This window comes from Phyllobates terribilis, unplaced genomic scaffold (genome assembly GCF_046119375.1).
Source record: "Phyllobates terribilis strain yellow unplaced genomic scaffold, ASM4611937v1 Scaffold_60__1_contigs__length_8166268, whole genome shotgun sequence".
Classification (NCBI taxonomy): Eukaryota; Metazoa; Chordata; class Amphibia; order Anura; family Dendrobatidae; genus Phyllobates; species Phyllobates terribilis.
Genome location: NW_027362820.1, coordinates 4,261,852 through 4,280,715, shown reverse-complemented (window position 1 = coordinate 4,280,715; position 18,864 = coordinate 4,261,852). Strand labels below are relative to the sequence as shown.

At 42.1% G+C, this 18,864-nt stretch overlaps 1 protein-coding gene across 1 annotated transcript; it reads right to left on the bottom strand.

Annotated features, from left to right (window-relative positions):
- Positions 1-13,090: 13,090 nt before the first annotated feature.
- Positions 13,091-18,816, bottom strand: LOC141192357 (uncharacterized). The gene is made up of 6 exons (XM_073661875.1): positions 18,446-18,816; positions 18,137-18,316; positions 17,954-18,053; positions 17,777-17,874; positions 17,502-17,592; positions 13,091-15,185 (listed from the first exon to the last, which is right to left on the bottom strand). The coding sequence occupies exons 1-6, from the start codon at positions 18,521-18,523 to the stop codon at positions 14,281-14,283; spliced, it is 1,452 nt and encodes a 483-aa protein (XP_073517976.1). The 5' UTR covers positions 18,524-18,816; the 3' UTR covers positions 13,091-14,280.
- Between the last annotated feature and the right edge of the window lie 48 nt (positions 18,817-18,864).

Genomic DNA, 18,864 nt, shown 5'->3' with positions numbered 1-18,864 from the left:
AACACCTAGTTCTTCTGGGCCTCCAGGGAGGCTGCAATTCTGGAATACGACAGCACTGGAGGATAATATCTTCCTGGTCGCTTCATGTTTGAGTCTTCTGAAATATTTTGCAGTTAATGTTATTCTGTTTATTTCTTTTGCAACGCTGTAGACTTTTGAAGCTTCTGTGATAACTCCCCACAGAGGGGGCCATACATACAGGGATGAAGGGGGCCATGCATACAAGGATGAGGGGGCCATGCATACAGGGTTGAGGCATGAGGGGGGCCATGTATACAGGGATGAGGCATGAGGGGAGGCCATACATACAGGGATGAGCCATGAGGGGGACCAGGAGCCGCGCTGCAGGCATGGGTGTGGGCATGGGGAGCAGTGAATATTCATTTTCTTTAGTAGCGGGCACAGTGTAGGCTGCAGCAGGCGGCTGCTGCCTCCTGTGCCCCGCTACTTCACCACTGTCACTGTCGCTTCCCCCGCATCCCCCACCACCCACAGCCACAGTATTTATGTATATCGGACTATAAGACGCACCCCCCACTTTCCTGCAAAATTTTGGAGGAAAAAAGTGCGTCTTATAGTCCGAAAAATACAGTACTTCATCCAATAACAAACTTTTATATAACTTGCATTTGTAAAATTTGCATAGAAATGATGATATGGTCAAAATATTCACTTGCCTAATAATTGCTCACACAGTGTATGTTTCAGTGATCAAGAAAACTATTTTTTATTCTCACCTGCTATAAGCTAGGGGTGCAATGCTCAGGAATCATCCTTCAATCCATAGAACGTGGATTCCACATCTCACCCCTGACAAAGCCAAAAAGTGAAAATAGTTGGGCAAGATTCTTAAGCTCATCTCCATTGTGATTATGATATGTTATAAGCAAATTTAAATCTCTCAGTTATTTCAGTGTGTATTAGGGGTGCACTGTTTTTTTATGGTAATACAAAAAGAAACACTGGCATAGTGGCACCTAGCAGGGTGCAGTGCACGCTCAGGAGTTAATTTCTGGTGTTACAAAAAATAAATGATTACAACCATATCCTGTAGATTACAGCAAATGAGAAGAACAACACTATTAGTGGTGTCGCTGTGGGGCACTAAAACTATGGGGGTAACAAAGATGAGGATCATTACTGTATATGGCAATGAGAGGGGGGGCTATTACTTTATAGGGCACTATATATGGTTATAGCACTATGTATAATTGGGGAAAAATGGGCAGGACACCTAAGAAGAGTAATGAAAAATATATATATGAAAAAGACAAAATATTAAAAAACACACAAGCAATAAATGTTTATATCATTCCCCTCCCCCCAAAGTAAATAGCAAAAGGTAATACAATGAAAAAATTATTCGGTATTGCCATGCACGTAACTGCCTGAACTAATAAAAATATTTAAATATTTTTTCCCATGTGGTATAAATTGAAACACTAGGAATAATGTTTTTGATCACCACAATTCCACATAAAAATGTAATAAAAAGCTATTAAAATGTCATATTTCCTCCAAAATTGTATCAACAAAAACGAAGAAAACAAGAAATAATCATTGAAACCGGGCCATCGATGGAAGAATGAAAATAGTTCTAATCCCCACTTCCTCAGTTGCACTAACAGGAGCTCTATGGAACACTCGCTCCATCAGCAACAAACTTTCCTACATCCATGACCTTTTCATTACTAACAAACTTTCCTTCCTCGCCATCACCGAAACATGGCTCACCCCCTCTGACACAGCCTCCCCAGCTGCACTTTCATATGGCGGATTCCACCTTTCCCACACCCCCCGCCCCAACGGCAAATGGCGGAGGCATAGGTTTTCTCCTGTCAGATACCTGCGCTTTCACCCAAATATCACTGCCACCCTCCGTTACACTCCCCTCTTTTGAGGTGCACTGTGTGCGCATCTATTCCCCCTCTGACCTCCAACTGGCCATCATTTACCGACCCCCAGGGCTAGCCACCACTTTCTTAGACCACTTCACCACCTGGCTGCTTCACTTCCTTTCCACTGACATCCCCACTATCATAATGGGTGACTTCAACATCCCCATTGACACTTCCCACTCATCTGTCTCTAAGTTCCTATCCCTCACTTCCTCCTTCGGCCTTGCTCAATGGTCTTCGGCAGGTACTCATAAAGATGGCCACACACTGGACCTCATCTTCACCCGCCTCTGTTCCCTATCTAACCTCTCTAACTCACCCCTCCCTCTCTCTGACCATAACCTCCTCACATTCTCTACCCTCTCCTCTCCAGATGCACAATCCCCACTCCACAAACTTACACACACTCGCCGAAACCTCAAACACCTTGACCTACACTCACTCTCTGAATCCCTCCTCCCTCTTACAGACATAAATTCCTTACACAATGCAGATGTTGCTGCCGCTTCATATAACACCACAATAACTGCAGCTCTCGACTCGATCGCTCCTCTCACACAAACCAAATCTCGCACAATCAACAGGCAACCCTGGCACACCAAACTTACTAAAGAACTGCGACGGGCCTCCAGGGTTGCGGAGCGGAAATGGAAAAGGTCTCACTCCATCGAACACTTCATTGCATTCAAACAATCCCTCACTATTTTCAAGTCCGCACTCACTACAGCAAAACAAACCTACTTCTCATCTCTCATATCCTCCCTTTCTCACAACCCTAAACAGCTATTTAACACTTTCAATTTTCTCCTTCGTTCCCCAGCACCTCCTCCCTCTTCTCTCATCTCAGCCGAAGACTTTGCCTCATTCTTCAAGCAGAAGATTGACACCATCAGACAAAGCTTTTGCCTAAAGTCCGCACAACCCCTCCTCATATCTACTCAACCTTCCTCCTCCAAACACCACTTTTCCACCATTACAGAAGGTCAAGTTTCCTCTTTACTCTCCAAATCACACCTCACCACCTGCGAACTTGACCCAATCCCATCCCATCTCATCCCTAACCTTACCACAGTCTTCATCCCAACCCTAACCCACCTCTTCAACCTGTCACTAACAACCGGTGTCTTCCCCTCATGTTTCAAACATGCCGCAATCACACCCATCCTCAAAAAGCCCCCCTTGACCCATCCTCTCTGACTAGCTACCGCCCCATATCACTTCTCCCCTTTGCCTCAAAACTATTAGAACAACATGTCCACTTTGAACTGTCCTCCCACCCCTCCTCCTGTTCCCTCTTCGACCGCCTGCAATCTGGCTTCCGACCGCATCACTCGACTGAAACTGCCCTGACCAAAGTCACCAACGACCTATTAAACGCCAAATCCAAGCGACACTACTCCATCCTCCTCCTTCTGGACCTGTCATCTGCCTTTGACACAGTGGACCATTCCCTCTTACTACAGATTCTCTCATCTCTTGGCATCACGGACTGGGCCCTATCTTGAATCTCCTCATACTTAACAGACAGGACATTCAGCGTCTCCCACTCACGCACCACCTCCTCATCTCGCCCCCTATCTGTCAGTGTCCCCCAAGGTTCAGTTCTAGGACCTATGCTCTTCTCCATCTACACCTTTGGCCTGGGACAGCTCATAGAGTCTCACGGCTTTCAGTATCACCTCTATGCTGATGACACACAGATCTACCTCTCTGGACCCGATATCTCCTCCCCACTAACCAAAATCCCACAATGTCTGTCCGCTATTTCATCCTTCTTCTCTGCCAGATTTCTAAAACTCAACATGAATAAAACAGAGTTCATCATCTTTCGACCCTCTCATTCATATCCCCCATCTGACCTATCCATCAACGTAAATGGCTGTTCACTCTCCCCAGTCCCACAAGCTCCCTGCCTTGGGGTAACCATGGACTCTGATCTCTCCTTCAAACCACATATCCAAGCCCTTTCCACTTCCTGCCGACTCCAACTCAAAAATATCTCCCGGATGCGTGCATTCCTCAGCAAAGACTCTGCAAAAACACTAGTGCATGCCCTCATCATCTCCAGCCTCGACTACTGCAACCTCGTGCTCTGTGGCCTCCCTTCCAACACTCTTGTGCCCCTCCAATCTATCCTAAACTCTGCTGCTCGACTAATCCACCTGTCCCCCCACTATTCCCCGGCCTCCCCCCTCTGTCAATCCCTTCACTGGCTCCCCATTGCTCAGAGACTAAAGTTCAAAACCCTAACCATGGCATACAAAGCCATCCACAACCTGTCTCCTCCATACATCTGTGACCTAGTCTCCCGGAACTTACCTGCACGCAACCTCCGATCCTCACAAGATCTCCTTCTCTACTCCCCTCTTATCTCGTCTTCCCACAATCACATACAAGATTTCTCCCGTGCATCCCCCCTACTCTGGAACTCTGTAACCTAACACATCAGACTCTCGCCTACCATGGAAGCCTTCAAAAGAAACCTGAAGACCTACCTCTTCCGACAAGCCTACAACCTGCAGTAACCACCACTCCACCACATTACTGCATGACCTCCTCTACCCCCACCTACTGTATCCTCACCCATCCCTTGTAGACTGTGAGCCCTCGCGGGCAGGGTCCTCGCTCCTCCTGTACCAGTCACTGACTCGTTTTAAGATTATGTAAATGTTTTTGCTATGTATATCCCTATCACATGTAAAGCGCCATGGAAAAAATAGCGCTATAATAATAAATAATAATAATAATAGTTACAGGTCTCAGAAAATGGCGACACGAAAAAATTGTTAGATACTAAATTTTCAGCCCTGGTGACATCATACTGTAGCGCATTAGACCGCTGCAATCAACCACTGATCTCGGAACTGATGCCAATTTATTCAGTATGAACCGTTGAGCTCAGAGATTGGCTGCGGTTGTCACACACGCTAAAGACATGACATCACCACTGCAACCTATAAAGAAGACCCGAGCAGCAGCAGAGAGCCGGTACTGGAGCAGGGGAAAGGTGAGTAATGCTAATTATAGTATTTGTTACACAGGCTCGTAGATTGTGTACAGAACACTGAAAGGGGAAACCTCTTCTATGATACTACTCTCTGCTGTTGGTCCAGGGCACATTGTGGTGTTCAAAGTTGTAATGAACCTCAGACAGGAATAATGAAGAGATGGCCACATCATGCTGAGGACTTCGCCACACACTTCAAAAAAACAGATCTACCAATCAAGGCAAGTCTTTATTTTCCCACCACCACAACCCCTTTGTGTACCAGACCAATTCCCTTCCCCTATTACCTCCCTCTCCAACATCACTGAAGGAGAACTTACCTCCTCTCCAAATCACACCTCACCACTTATGCACTCGACCCCATCCCATCCCACCTCCTCCCCAACCTCACTACCCCACTTATCCCGGCCCTAACCCACCTCTTCAACCTATCTCTAACCTCTGGTACCTTCCCTTCTGCTTTCAAACATGCCACAATCACGCCTGTCCTCAAAAAGCCATCCCTCAACCTGACTGCTATGTCAGGCTATCACCCCATATCGTTGCTCCCATTCGCTTCCAAACTCCTTCAACAACATGTTCACGCTAAACTTTCTCCCCATCTCTCATCTAACTTGCTCTTCTACAGCCTACAATCTGGCTTCCGCCCCCACCATTCCACTGAAACTGCCCTGACCAAAATTACTAATGACCTACTTACAGCTAAAGCTAACGGAGTTCTCTATACTCCTCCTTCTAGACTTGTCCTCTGCCTTCGACACAGTTGACCACTGCCTCCTACTACAGATCCTCTCTTCCTTTGGCGTCAAAGACCTCGCCCCATCCTGGATCTCCTCATACCTTTCCAGCCGCACATTCAGCGTCTCCACTCCCACACTACCTCCTCATCACACCACCTCTCTGATGGCATCCCCCAAGGCTCTGTCCTAGGACCCCTACTCTTCTCCATCTATACCCTTGGCCTGGGACAGCTCATAAATCCCCATGGCTTCCAGCACCATCTGTACGCTGATGACACCCAGATCTACCTCTCTGGCTCAGACGTCACCTCTCTGCTGCCCAGAGTCCCGGAGTGTCCATCAGCCATATCCTCCTCCTTCTACTCTCACTTCCTCAAGCTCAACGGTGATGATAATGTGTGTACAGCGCTGTGGAGTATGGAGGTGATATAGAAGGAAGAGGAACATCCTGATAGAGAGTAATGGGGAATCTCCACATACCTCCACCTGCAGAGCCGCCACCACATACAGTGGAGGCCAAAAGTATTGCCACCCCTGCAATTCTGTCAGATAATACTCCGTTTCTTCCTGAAAATGATTGCAACCACAAATTCTATGGTATTATTATCTTCATTTAATTTGCTTGCAAGGAAAAAACACAAAGGAGAATGAAGCAAAAATCAAATCATTGATCATTTCACACAAAACTCCAAAAATGGGCCAGACAAAAGTATTGGCACCCTCAGCCTAATACTTGGTTGCACAACCTTTAGCCAAAATATCTGCGAACAACCGCTTCCGGTAACCATCAATGAGTTTCTTACAATGCTCTGCTGGAATTGTAGACCATTCTTCTTTGGCAAACTTCTCCAGGTCCCTGATATTTGAAGGGTGCCTTCTCCAAACTGCCATTTTGAGATCTCTCCACGGGTGTTCTATGGGATTCAGGTCTGGACTCATTGCTGGCCACCTTAGAAGTCTCCCGAGCTTTCTCTCAAACCATTTTATAGTGCTTTTGGAAGTGTGTTTTGGGTCATTGTCCTGCTGGAAGACCCATGACCTCTGAGGGAGACCCAGCTTTCTCACACTGGGCCCTACATTATGCTGCAAAATTTGTTGGTAGTCTTCAGACTTCATAATGCCATGCACACGGTCAAGCAGTCCAGTGCCAGAAGCAGCAAAGCAACGTCAAAACATCAGGGAACCTCCGCCATGTTTGACTGTAGGGATCGTGTTCTTTTCTTTGAATGCCTCTTTTTTTTTCCTGTACACTCTATGTTGATGCTTTTTCCCAAAAAGCTCGACTTTTGTCTCATCTGACCAGAGAACATTCTTCCAAAACGTTTTAGGCTTTCTCAGGTAAGTTTTGGCAAACTCCAGCCTGGCTTTTTTATGCCTCGGGGTAAGAAGTGGGGTCTTCCTGGGTATCCTACCATACAGTCCCTTTTCATTCGGACGCCGACGGATAGTACGGGTTGACACTGTTGTACCCTTGGACTGCAGGGCAGCTTGAACTTGTTTGGATGTTAGTCGAGGTTCTTTATCCACCATCCGCACAATCTTGCGTTGAAATCTCTCGTCAATTTTTCTTTTCCGTCCACATCTAGGGAGGTTAGCCACAGTGCCATGGGCTTTAAACTTCTTGATGACACTGCGCACGGAAGACACAGGAACATTCAGGTCTTTGGAGATGGACTTGTAGCCTTGAGATTGCTCATGATTCCTCACAATTTGGTTTCTCAAGTCCTCAGACAGTTTTTTGGTCTTCTTTCTTTTCTCCATGCTCAATGTGGTACACACAAGGACACAGGACAGAGGTTGAGTCAACTTTAATCCATGTTAACTGGCTGCAAGTGTGATTTAGTTATTGCCAACATCTGTTAGGTGCCACAGGTAAGTTACAGGTGCTGTTAATTACACAAATTAGAGAAGCATCACATGATTTTTCAAACAGTGCCAATACTTTTTTCCACCCCCTTTTTTAGGTTTGGTGTGGAATTATATCCAATTTGGCTTTAGGACAATTCTTTTTGTGTTTTTTCATTGAAGACAAATTAAATGAAGAGAATAAAACCAAAGAATTTGTGATTTTAATCATTTTCAGGATGAAACTGAGTATTATCTAACAGAATTGCAGGGGTGCCAATACTTTTGACCACCACTGTATCAAAAAACGTCCAATATCACCAAGAATTTCAATTCAGTGGTGTCACCCTACATGCGGAACAGCATAAAAAAAGCTATTCCTGAACTGTTGGTTTTTGTTTATTCTGCCTCCCAAAAATTGGAATAGAAAGCGATCAAACAATGTCATGTGCCCGAAAATGGCACCAATAAAAACGTCAATTTGTCCTGCAAAAAACAAACCTTTATATGACTTTGTCGGTCGAAATATGGAAAAATTCTAGCTATCAAAATCAGACGGAACCCCCGGCGGAAGACTCCCTGTAATGAGTCAGATGGAGGCACTGTGGACGCAGTCTGGCCTGTGATCCCACGGTGTCTGTCTTTTAATTAGATTTGCATAAAAGTGCCGTTAGCCACAGTTTTGTGAAGCTCTGAAAAAAAGGACACGGCTAAACAGAGGCCAGATAGAGTCCAGAGTAACTCTGCTGCCTCTTTATAGTGAATGGATCCCTCGAGGTAGGGTTAGGGTTGTGTTAGGATTGGGGTTAGGATTACGGTTAGGATTAGGGTTGTTTTAAGGTTAGGGTTGTGTTAGGGTTGGGATTTTTTCCAAAGGAAAAAAAAAAGTGAGGAGGATATGGCGACTAGTGTTGAGCGCAAGTGCTTGCTACTTGAGTTTGCATCGGGTGCTTGGGTATGCTCCGAGTATCGTGGGTACTCGGGTTACATACTCAAGTCTCCGCCCCGCATGTTTCACGGCTGTTATACAGCAAATAAAAAAACACATGGGGATTGCCTACCATACACGAGCAAGCTCCGCATGTTTTTTTTGGGTGTTTAACAACCATGAAACATGCGGGGCGAGGACTCATGTCATGTCACTCGAGCACCCACGATACTTGGTGCATACCCGAGTACCCGATGCAAACTCTAGTAGCAAGCACTTGCGCTCAAAACTAATGACAACTTATTCAATATGATGACCTAATGTTATCAAAATTCTGTGTCGTACGTCTGGGTTCAAAATGTTCACTATACCCCTTGATAAAATCCTTGAGGGGTCTAGTTTCCAAAATGGAGCTCTCCAAACGCGACATGGCGTCCGCTCTCGATTCCAGCCAATTTTGCGTTCATAAAGCCACACAGTGCTCCTCCCTTTCTGAACCTGCCGTGCATCCAAACAGTGTTTTTTCCCCACATTTGGGGTATCGGCGTACTCAGAAGAAATTGCATAACAGTTTTTGCTGTCCATTTTCTCCTCTTACCCTTGTGAAAATAAAAAATTTGGGGCTAAAAGATCATTTTTGTGGAAAAAGTTTTGTTTATTTTCACGGCTCGTCTGTGAAGCACCAAGGGGTTCAGGGTGCTTACCACACATCTAGATAAGATCCTTCAGGGATCTAGTTTCCAAAATTTGGCAGTTTCCACTGTTTAGGCACATTAGTGACTTCCCAAACACGACATTGCATCAGCTAATTATACAAGCAAATTTTACATTCAGAAAGTCAAATGGTGCTCTTTCCCTTCCGAACCCTGCCATGCGCTCAATCCGTGGTTTTGCCCCACATATGGAGTATCGCCTTACTCAGGAGAAATTGCACAACAAATGGTATTGTGCATTTTATCCTGTTACCTTTACGAAAATGTCAAATTGGGGGCTGAAAAACATTTTTGTGGGAAAAATTTGAAAATTTTATTTTTATGGCTCAATGTTATAAACTTCTGCGAAGCACCTGGGGGTTCAAGGTGCTCATCACACATCCAGATAAGTTCCCTAAGGGGTCTAGTTTGTAAAATGGTGTCACTTATGGGGAGTTTCACTGTTTAGGCACAGCAGGGGCTCCCAGAACGTGACATGGCATCCACTAATTATTCAAACAAATTTTACATTCAAAAAGTCAAATGGCGCTCCTTCCCTTCCGAGCCCGGCCATATGCCCAAACAGAGGTTTTTCCCCACATATGGGGTATTGGTGTGCTCAGGAGAAATTGCACTACAAATTTTATGGTCCATTTTTTCCTGTTACCTTTTCAAAAATAAAAAAAAATTGTTTCTAAAGTAACATTTTTTGTGAAAAAAAGTTAAATGTTCATGGTTTTTTTCCACATTCCAAAACTTCCTGTGAAGCACCTGAAAGGTGTCACTTCTGGGTATTTTCTGTCATAATGGCTCCTCAAAGTCACTTCAAATGTGATGTGGTCCCTAAAAAAAGGGTTTTTTAAATTATGTTGGAAAAATGAGAACTCGCTGGTCAAATTTTAACCCTTAAATTTTGGTTCAAAAATTTTGCTGATGTAAAGTAGACATGTGGGAAATGTTATTTATTAACTATTTTGAGTGACATAAATCTCTGATTTAAGGGTATGAAAATTCAAATTTCGCCAAATTTCTGATTTTTTCACAAAGTAACACAAGTCACATCGAAGAAATTTTAACACTATCATGAAGTACAATATGTCACAAAAAATAATCTCCGAATCAGTGAGATCCTTTGAAGCGTTCCAAAGTTATTACATCATAAAGTGACAGTGGTCAGAATTGTAAAAATTGGCCTGGTCATTAACGTGCAAATCACGTTAGGGGGTAAAGGGGTTAACACAACAAAAATAAAAATTGAACGAAGCAAATAATATATATCAAACCAAAGGAAAGTATCTACGTATCAGACAATTGTCTAGTACCAATAAGATGGTGACATATCTACACTAGGATATGAATGGCAGACCATTTGGGAATAATCAGAAACCCAAAGCAGAAACACCAAACATGAGTTTGGTCAAAAACCTTTATTTCACCAGCAATTGGTTACATGGTGGCACTGCAGAAGTGGGTGCCCACACTACGTAAAATACAGTGATTGTATAATACACAAACAGTTATATATGTACAGTAGGTGATATACAGAAGTCTATTGATCCTATTCTGAACATTATTGGAGAGTTTGGTGAATGGTCAGGCCTGTCCATTAATTGGGATAAGTCGATTATTCTACCATTTGAGGATATCCCTGATTCCAGCATATTAGAACATACACGAATACAAACGGTTGAGAAATTCTAATACCGGGTATAAATATAACAATAAGATCTCCGGATTACATTGTACTGATTCTATATCTTCTTCTGGAAAAGTATAAGAAGAAAATAGATGTGTGGTAGAGATTACCATTATTGGCTGTAGGAAGAGGGAACTTATTAAAAATGATATTGATGCCCCAACTCTTATACATTCTGCATAATGCCCCTATTTGGATCCATAATTCCTATTTTCAAAAAATTCATAGCAAGTTTCGTTCTCTTATATGGAAAAAGAAATCGGCGAGGATAAAATTTGAATAACTACAAAGTGACAAGGAATCTGGTGTTTTGGCGATTCCTAATGCACTAATATACAGTGGGGAAAAAAAGTATTTAGTCAGCCACCAATCGTGCAAGTTTTCCCACTTAAAAAGATGAGAGAGGCCTCTAATTGACATCATAGGTAGACCTCAACTATGAGAGACAAAATGAGAAAAGAAATCCTGAAAATCACATTGTCTGATTTAGAAAGAATGTTTTTTCAAATTTTGGTGGAAGATAAGTATTTGGTCAATTACAAACAAGCAAGATTTCTGGCTCTCACAGACCTGTAACTTCTTCTTTAAGGGGCTCCTCTGTCCTCCACTCATTACCTGTAGTACTGGCACCTGTTTCAACTTGTTATCAGTATAAAAAACACTTGTCCGCAACCTCAAACAGTCACACTCCAAACTCCACTATGGTGAAGACCAAAGAGCTGTCGAAGGACACCAGAAACAAAATTATAGCCCTGCACCAAGCTGGGAAGACTGAATCTGCAATAGGCAAGCAGCTTGGTGTGAAGAAATCAACTGTGGGAGCATTAATTAGAAAATGGAAGACATACAAGACCACTGATAATCTCCCTCGATCTGGGGCTCCACACAAGATTTCACCCCGTTGGGTCAAAATGATCTCAGGAACGGTGAGCAAAAATCCCAGAACCTCACAGGGGGACCTAGTGAATGACCTGCAGAGAGCTGGGACCAACGTTACACAGACTACCATCAGTAACACACTATGCCACCAGGGACTCAGATCCTGCAGTGCCAGACGTGTCCCTCTGCTTAAGCCATTACATGTCTGGGCCCATCTGAAGTTTGCTAAAGAGCATTTGGATGATCCAGAAGAGTATTGGGAGAATGTCATATGGTCAGATGAAACCAAAGTAGAACTGTTTGGTAGAAACACAACTTGTCGTGTTTGGAGGAGAAAGAATGCTGAGTTGCATCCAAAGAACACCATACCTACAGTGAAGCATGGGGTGGCAACATCATGCTTTGGGGCTGTGTCTCTGCCAAGGGACCAGGACGACTAATCCGTGTACATGAAAGAATGAATGGGCTCATGTATCGTGAGATTTTGAGTGCAAACCTCCTTCCATCAGCAAAGGCATTGAAGATGAAACATGGCTGGGTCTTTCAGCATGACAAGCACACTGCCAGGGCAACAAAGGAGTGGCTTCGTAAGAAGCATTTCAAGGTCCTGGAGTGGCCTAGCCAGTCTCCAGATCTAAACCCTATAGAAAACCTTTGGAGGGAGTTGAAAGTCCGTGTTGCCCAGCGACAGCCCCAAAACATCACTGCTCTAGAGGAGATCTGCATGGAGGAATGGGCCAACATACCAGTAACAGTGTGTGCCAACCTTGTGAAGACTTACAGAAAACGTTTGACCTCTGTCATTGCCAACAAAGGATATATAATAAAGTATTGAGATGAACTTTTGCAATTGACCAAATACTTATTTTCCACCAAAATTTGAAAAAAAATTCTTTCCAAATCAGACAATGTGATTTTCAGGATTTGTTTTCTCATTTTGTCTCTCATAGCTGAGGTCTACCTATGATGTCAATTACAGGACTCTCTCATCTTTTTAAGTGGGAGAACTTGCACAATTGGTGGCTGACTAAAGACTTTCTTGCCCCACTGTATTATATGGCAGCGCAATTGCAACATTTGGGTGGGTGGCAAAGCGCTGCAAACCCAAATAGTATTAAGCGGTTAATTACCTCAGGAACACCGTGGAATATTCCTATTCATATAGTGGAACTGAATGATCTCGCACACAAGAAATCAATATACCCTACACTTGCTCTACTCTACAAGGTCTGGGATAGGGGTAAAGATATAATGGAAATAGGAGACTGCAATGAATCTACACCTATATATGGTTTAATAATAAATATGCTGAGTTCTGTAAATTAGAGGGATTTTGGAGTTGGGTGGATAAAGGAATATATATGATATAAAACGTTATCTGAAGGGATACTTAAGTCCTTTGATCAATTAAAGGGGGGATTTGGGTTGACAAATAAACAATTCTATGAATATCTACAGTTTCGGCATTCATTTAATGCACAATCAAGATGGACGCCCTTTTGGGTAGAAAATAATACTTTTGTTAAGTTGGTATTAGAGAAGGGAAATACTAAGGGTCGTATTTCTGATATTTTATTGAGTCCTCCTTGATAATTATTTAACAAAATTTCCTTCTCCAGCTAGACAAAAATGGATGGAGATATAGGTCCAATTTCTGAGGATCAATGGAGAGAGGTATTAGACCTGGTACCCCAATTATCTTTAAATGAGGCACAGAGATTTTCCCAGATCATATTAATACATAGGAAATATAAGATGCCTAGATTCCTATGTAACATAGGATACCGGACTGCTGCTGAATGTCCAAGATGTAACATGGATGCTGCGGGCCTATTACATACGCTATGGGAATGCCGGGAGTTAGGTAAATACTGGAAAGGCGTTCTGTCTATTATAAAGAGGGTATATAAAATAGATATTCAACCAGACCCAAAAAATGCCTATTAGGTATATTAGAGGATGATATGGAATTTGACCCAATTTCAATAGGGATTTCACATATTTTATTTCAAGCTAGGAAACATATTGCATCCAAATGGATTAACCCCTTATCTCCAGAAATTAGTGAACTCAAAAATAGGATAAATAATATTATCAGATTAGAAAAAGGGGTATGTAAAAAGCTAAACTCCGTGAATACATTTAAGAAAACATGGGGCTTATGGTTGGATACACCTGGAATGCCATCAAGGGGGTTATTGTTGGAGAGACAATGACTTATGGGAGAAGGGCAGTATTGGCGAGGTCTAATGTTTCATTGTAATGTGTATTGGAATTCCTTAACATGTGGTATGGGTAATATAGCACACCTATATTGTGTAGAGGATTATGATGTTTATTACAATATTATGGTTATATAAGAGATTTCAAGACTGTGGAATGTTAATTGTAAGATATAGTAATTGCAAGTTATCAGATGGTAATGGGCAAGCTGAAAGGATATATAGGAGAGATGCATGTATGTGATCCCTATGGTATGTTATTTTATTATTGTATGCACTGGTTTCTTGTTTTATAAAAAAACAAAAAAAACAACTAATGAATAAATCTCAATAAAAATGTATTGGATTAAAAATAAGATTAGAAATAAGGCTTCTACCCTGTGTGGGTTCTCTGGTGCCTAATCAAATTGGATTTCTGGTTAAAACATTTCCCACAATCTGAACATGAAAAAGGCTTCTCCCCTGTGTGGGTTCTCTGGTGCTTAACCAAATCCGATTTATGGGTAAAACATTTCCCACATTCTGAACATGAAAAGGGCTTCTCCCCCGTGTGGGTTCTCTGGTGCGTAACCAAAGCTGATTTAAGGTTAAAACATTTCCCACATTCTGAACATGAAAAGGGCTTCTCGCCTGTGTGGGTTCTCTGGTGGTTATCAAGATGCTCTTTCCGGTTAAAACATTTCCCACATTCTGAACAGGAAAAGGGCTTCTCGCCTGTGTGGGTTCTCTGGTGGTTATCAAGATGCTCTTTCCGGTTAAAACATTTCCCACATTCTGAACAGGAAAAGGGCTTCTCCCCTGTGTGGGTTCTCTGGTGGTTATCAAGATGGTCTTTCCGATTAAAATATTTCCCACATTCTGAACATGAAAAAGGCTTCTCCTCTGTGTGGGTTCTCTGGTGATCAACAAAAACTGATTTCTGGTTAAAATATTTTCCACAATTGGAACAAAAAAATATATTGTCCGCTTTGTGTATTTTTTGAGGTTTAAGAATAGACTTTTCGAGGGTAAAACTATTTCCATTTTCTGAACATAAAAATGATTTCTTTGCTTTAGGAGCAGTTCGTTTTTTAATGCTTATTTTATTTTCATTTTCCTTAGTAGTTGGCAATGAATCAGAAGATAGGACCTGTTTCATAGGATCAGATGATTGATGTTTGCTGTGAAGGGATGATGGTATATCTGGAGTAATGGCATTCACTTCAATTGTATCATGTGGGATCTCAAGATCATCCAATTTAAAAATCTCCTGTCCCTCTGATCTCCTGGTACAATCATCTGCCAAGAAAAAAAAAAACAATTATTAATTTTGAATAAAATGTCCTTGAAATTTATGTTTTTGAACATTTCTACTTAAAATGTCTAAACAAACACATCCCTGGGCTACATGCTAGTCCAGGAAAATGAAGAAATATATGCTCAAGTTTAAAAATCAATTTTATTAGACACAAATCTAAAAAATAGAGAAATATTTTAAATATTCCTCTATTTTTTAGATTTGCGTCTAATAAAATAGATTTTTAAACTTGAGCTTATATCTCTTCATTTTCCTGGACTAGCATGTAGCCCAGGGATGTGTTTGTTTAGATTGATTTAGAAGTGGTATGCAATCTTTATTTATTTTTCTATGGGATTCTTGTGTTAATTGTACTTAAAATGTCTGTAGAAATGGGAAGTTATTGACAGAATGACAGTTCACAGTCTAATAGAAAACCTCATAGGATGAACCAGTAGAGCGTGGTGTCCAACTGTTCATTCTGCCTCCAAAATATGGAATAAGAAGCCATCAAAAAATGTTATGTAGGCAAAAATGATACCAATAAAAACTTCTACTCATCCTACAAAAAACAAGCCCCCACTCAGGTCCATCATCTGTCAGTGGAAAAACAGAGGTTTCCACATTATTAGTGGCACAAAGGCTCTTGAGAATCAACATGGCTTCCATAAACCAATCCAGCAATATCTTCTTTTCCGAAGTCAAATCTCACCCTCACTTCTCAGCCTTGCAGTGTGCCCAAACCACATTTATCATCCATGTATTTGGCATTACTATAGTGAGAAGAACCCACTTAATTTAAGGTGTTTGTGTCTCCTGGAGCACAATCTGAGCACTATGTGTTGGGTAATAAAATGGCCAATATGCAATTTTTACTCTCCAACATCCAGGGCTAATTTTCGGAAAATGCCTGTGTAGTCAAAATAATCAATACTCCTATAGATTAATTCACTGAGAGTTGTAATTTCCAAAATGAAGTCACTTTATGGGGATTTCTACTGCTCTGGTTTTCTGACATTTTGTCATATTAGGGCTTCTGCAAATGGTTTGTCCCATCTCCTCTGGGATCTGATCCTGTGAATCGGCTTCTGTCACCAGGAGCCGCCTTATTCATTCTGCAGGCGGCTCTGGTGATGGGAGTAATTAGAGTATGGGGCTCGGTGGCTCTTGGCAATCTAAACTATCTTAAGGGACAATATTTTCTGGCAGATGAGTTTCAAGAAGAAATATTAGGCATTCAAAGAGAACTTTTTATAATAGTGCAGAGATGAGGTGTCTTAAATTTAGAGCTTGGGCATTTGGAAGAGGCAATGGAGATCTTTTTGAAAGGCTACCAGGGAGTTACAGAGTCACATAAGTGAGGAAGGCCGATCCCAATACAATGAAGCTATCATACTGAATGAACTGGTAAAAAAAAAAAAAATATATATAAAAACATGTAACATCCCCAACAACAACGTATGTATGAAGGGAGAAATCCAACACTAAACCGGAGTTGCACTTATTTATGGTGGAGCATTGGAGCTACTATGAATTCTGACCAGCAGAGTATAGAAAGTATTAGTGCTCCCTGTTTCAGGAGAGATTGTGTAGTAATCTGAATTCCTTAGGATTGAAAACATAATGAAATTTATGACGTGGAGTGAATCCATGAAACCAGGGCTGGAGCCAACACATCTCCTGCAGGCGTGAATAAATGTATATTACAGCCATCAGCCACGCACAGCTTAGAGATATATCATGGCACAGGTGTAATGTTTTCTGTATAGTTTATCACGATCCTGTTTGAAGTTAGTTGGCTGAAAAGAAATTGAAAAGTCAAGATAAAGGGAAACTCTGCTGTTATTGTACAGTGTCTTGTAAGGACCATATGAGCACATTCAGCAGCACAGAAGGGCGAGAAGGTAGATTCATCCAATAAGATATCAGGGTTCTAGGAAGCCAACAGCATTATTACCCTCCGCTTTCTCTTACAGGCCCATCATAATATTTTTCTTCAAGTGATTTTCTAACTTGTCAGCAGATTCTACGTACGCTGTCATTTGGCTTTGTAGTTTACAGATATGGGCAGGTAACGGTCAGCGTCTTCTAATCCTAGGGAGTAGGTGGATCCTCCAGGTTGTAAGTTCTATAGAAAAGGTCTTTCACAATTTCACAAAGTAATTTGAACATTTTCGGACAGAGGAGAATGTTGTGGTCGAGCGGCAAAATGGTGATCCACGATTGTGATACGGCCGGACTACACCACCGATAAAGCAGCTACAGCCGGTGACTGAGAAGAATCTGTGAGTTCACTGCATTTAGTGGTTACGACTCACCTGGGTAGTCATATGTAGGAATCTCCTCTTTACACCGCTCATCACCCATCACATATGTCTCTGTAGTATTAATATGGGTCTGATCTTCACTCTGGAACAAATATTATAGAAGTAAGATGGAGAAGTCACATCTATGATCAGCTCTAATCCCGTCATCTCCACTGTTCTCATTACACAAATATAAATATTTGTGGATAAAACAAGACTGAACACAAGACCTTTACAGCCGTCTACACATTGTAGGGGAGATCTCATGACACCTTCTCTCCATCTACCTGATGATCCTGAGGAACATTGGGATCTTCTTGTTTACAGGCCTGTGGAAGAAGAGGACGGGGATATCTCTCTGGTGTTGTCCTCTTACTGGATCGATCTGGAGGAAACACATACAGGGACTGAATTATTTTCATACGGATAATTGTAAGCTGCATGTATTTAGTCCTGTCTATTACCTGGTGATGTGAGGGGCTGAGGAATCTTCATCATGATGTCCCTGTACAGATCTTTGTGTCCTTGTAAATACTCCCACACATCCTGACACCGTATAGGAACCTGACATATACATTGATACCGTCATCTCCACAATCCCTTCATAGCGTTACTGTATAATGTCCCAGCATTCCCAGTAATGTCACCTCTCCAATCAGAAGCTCAATCATCTTGTAGGTGAGTTCTAGGATCTTCTGGTCATTGATGTCCTCATGTATCAGGGGGTGAGGTGGAGGCCCCGTGATTGGGCTCAGGGGTCTTCCCCATCCCTCAGACACAGGGTCCTGACAGCACTCACTAGAGGTCTTCTTCACTACTGTGTAATCCTGGTTATGGAAAGACACATTAATAAATCTTACAACAGACATTTCCAGAGTCCTCACCTCTCCAGTTCTGTTCATCTGTTATTCCCATAGATAAGAATGATTAAATGTGATGTCATCAGAATCTCTCACCTCTCCAGTAAGCCGGAAGAGGATCTCTAGGGTGAGGTGTAATATCCTCGCCGCCATCTTGTCCCTGTCCATATCCATCTTTGATGGATAAATCAGGAAAATTTTCTTATATGGAAGATCTCCACTGAGAGGATCCGGTGTTGTAGAGACCTGAATGAGGAGATGATGAGCCGATGGAACATCATAAAAATCCTGTTGGTATAATACAACTATTGGACATAATGAGGGGAAACATATAAGATTTATGATTTTACAGTATTTAGTTTTTTCTTTACATCTAGTAATAAAACCTTTATATTTTAGGCCACAGACAACAAGCAATTTCTTCCTCGGAGTCTGCAGCTGAATACGTTTCTCATAGACTCATCTTCCATACCGCTAATTCTCGTCTCATATTCCGACACTGGCATTAGCAGTAC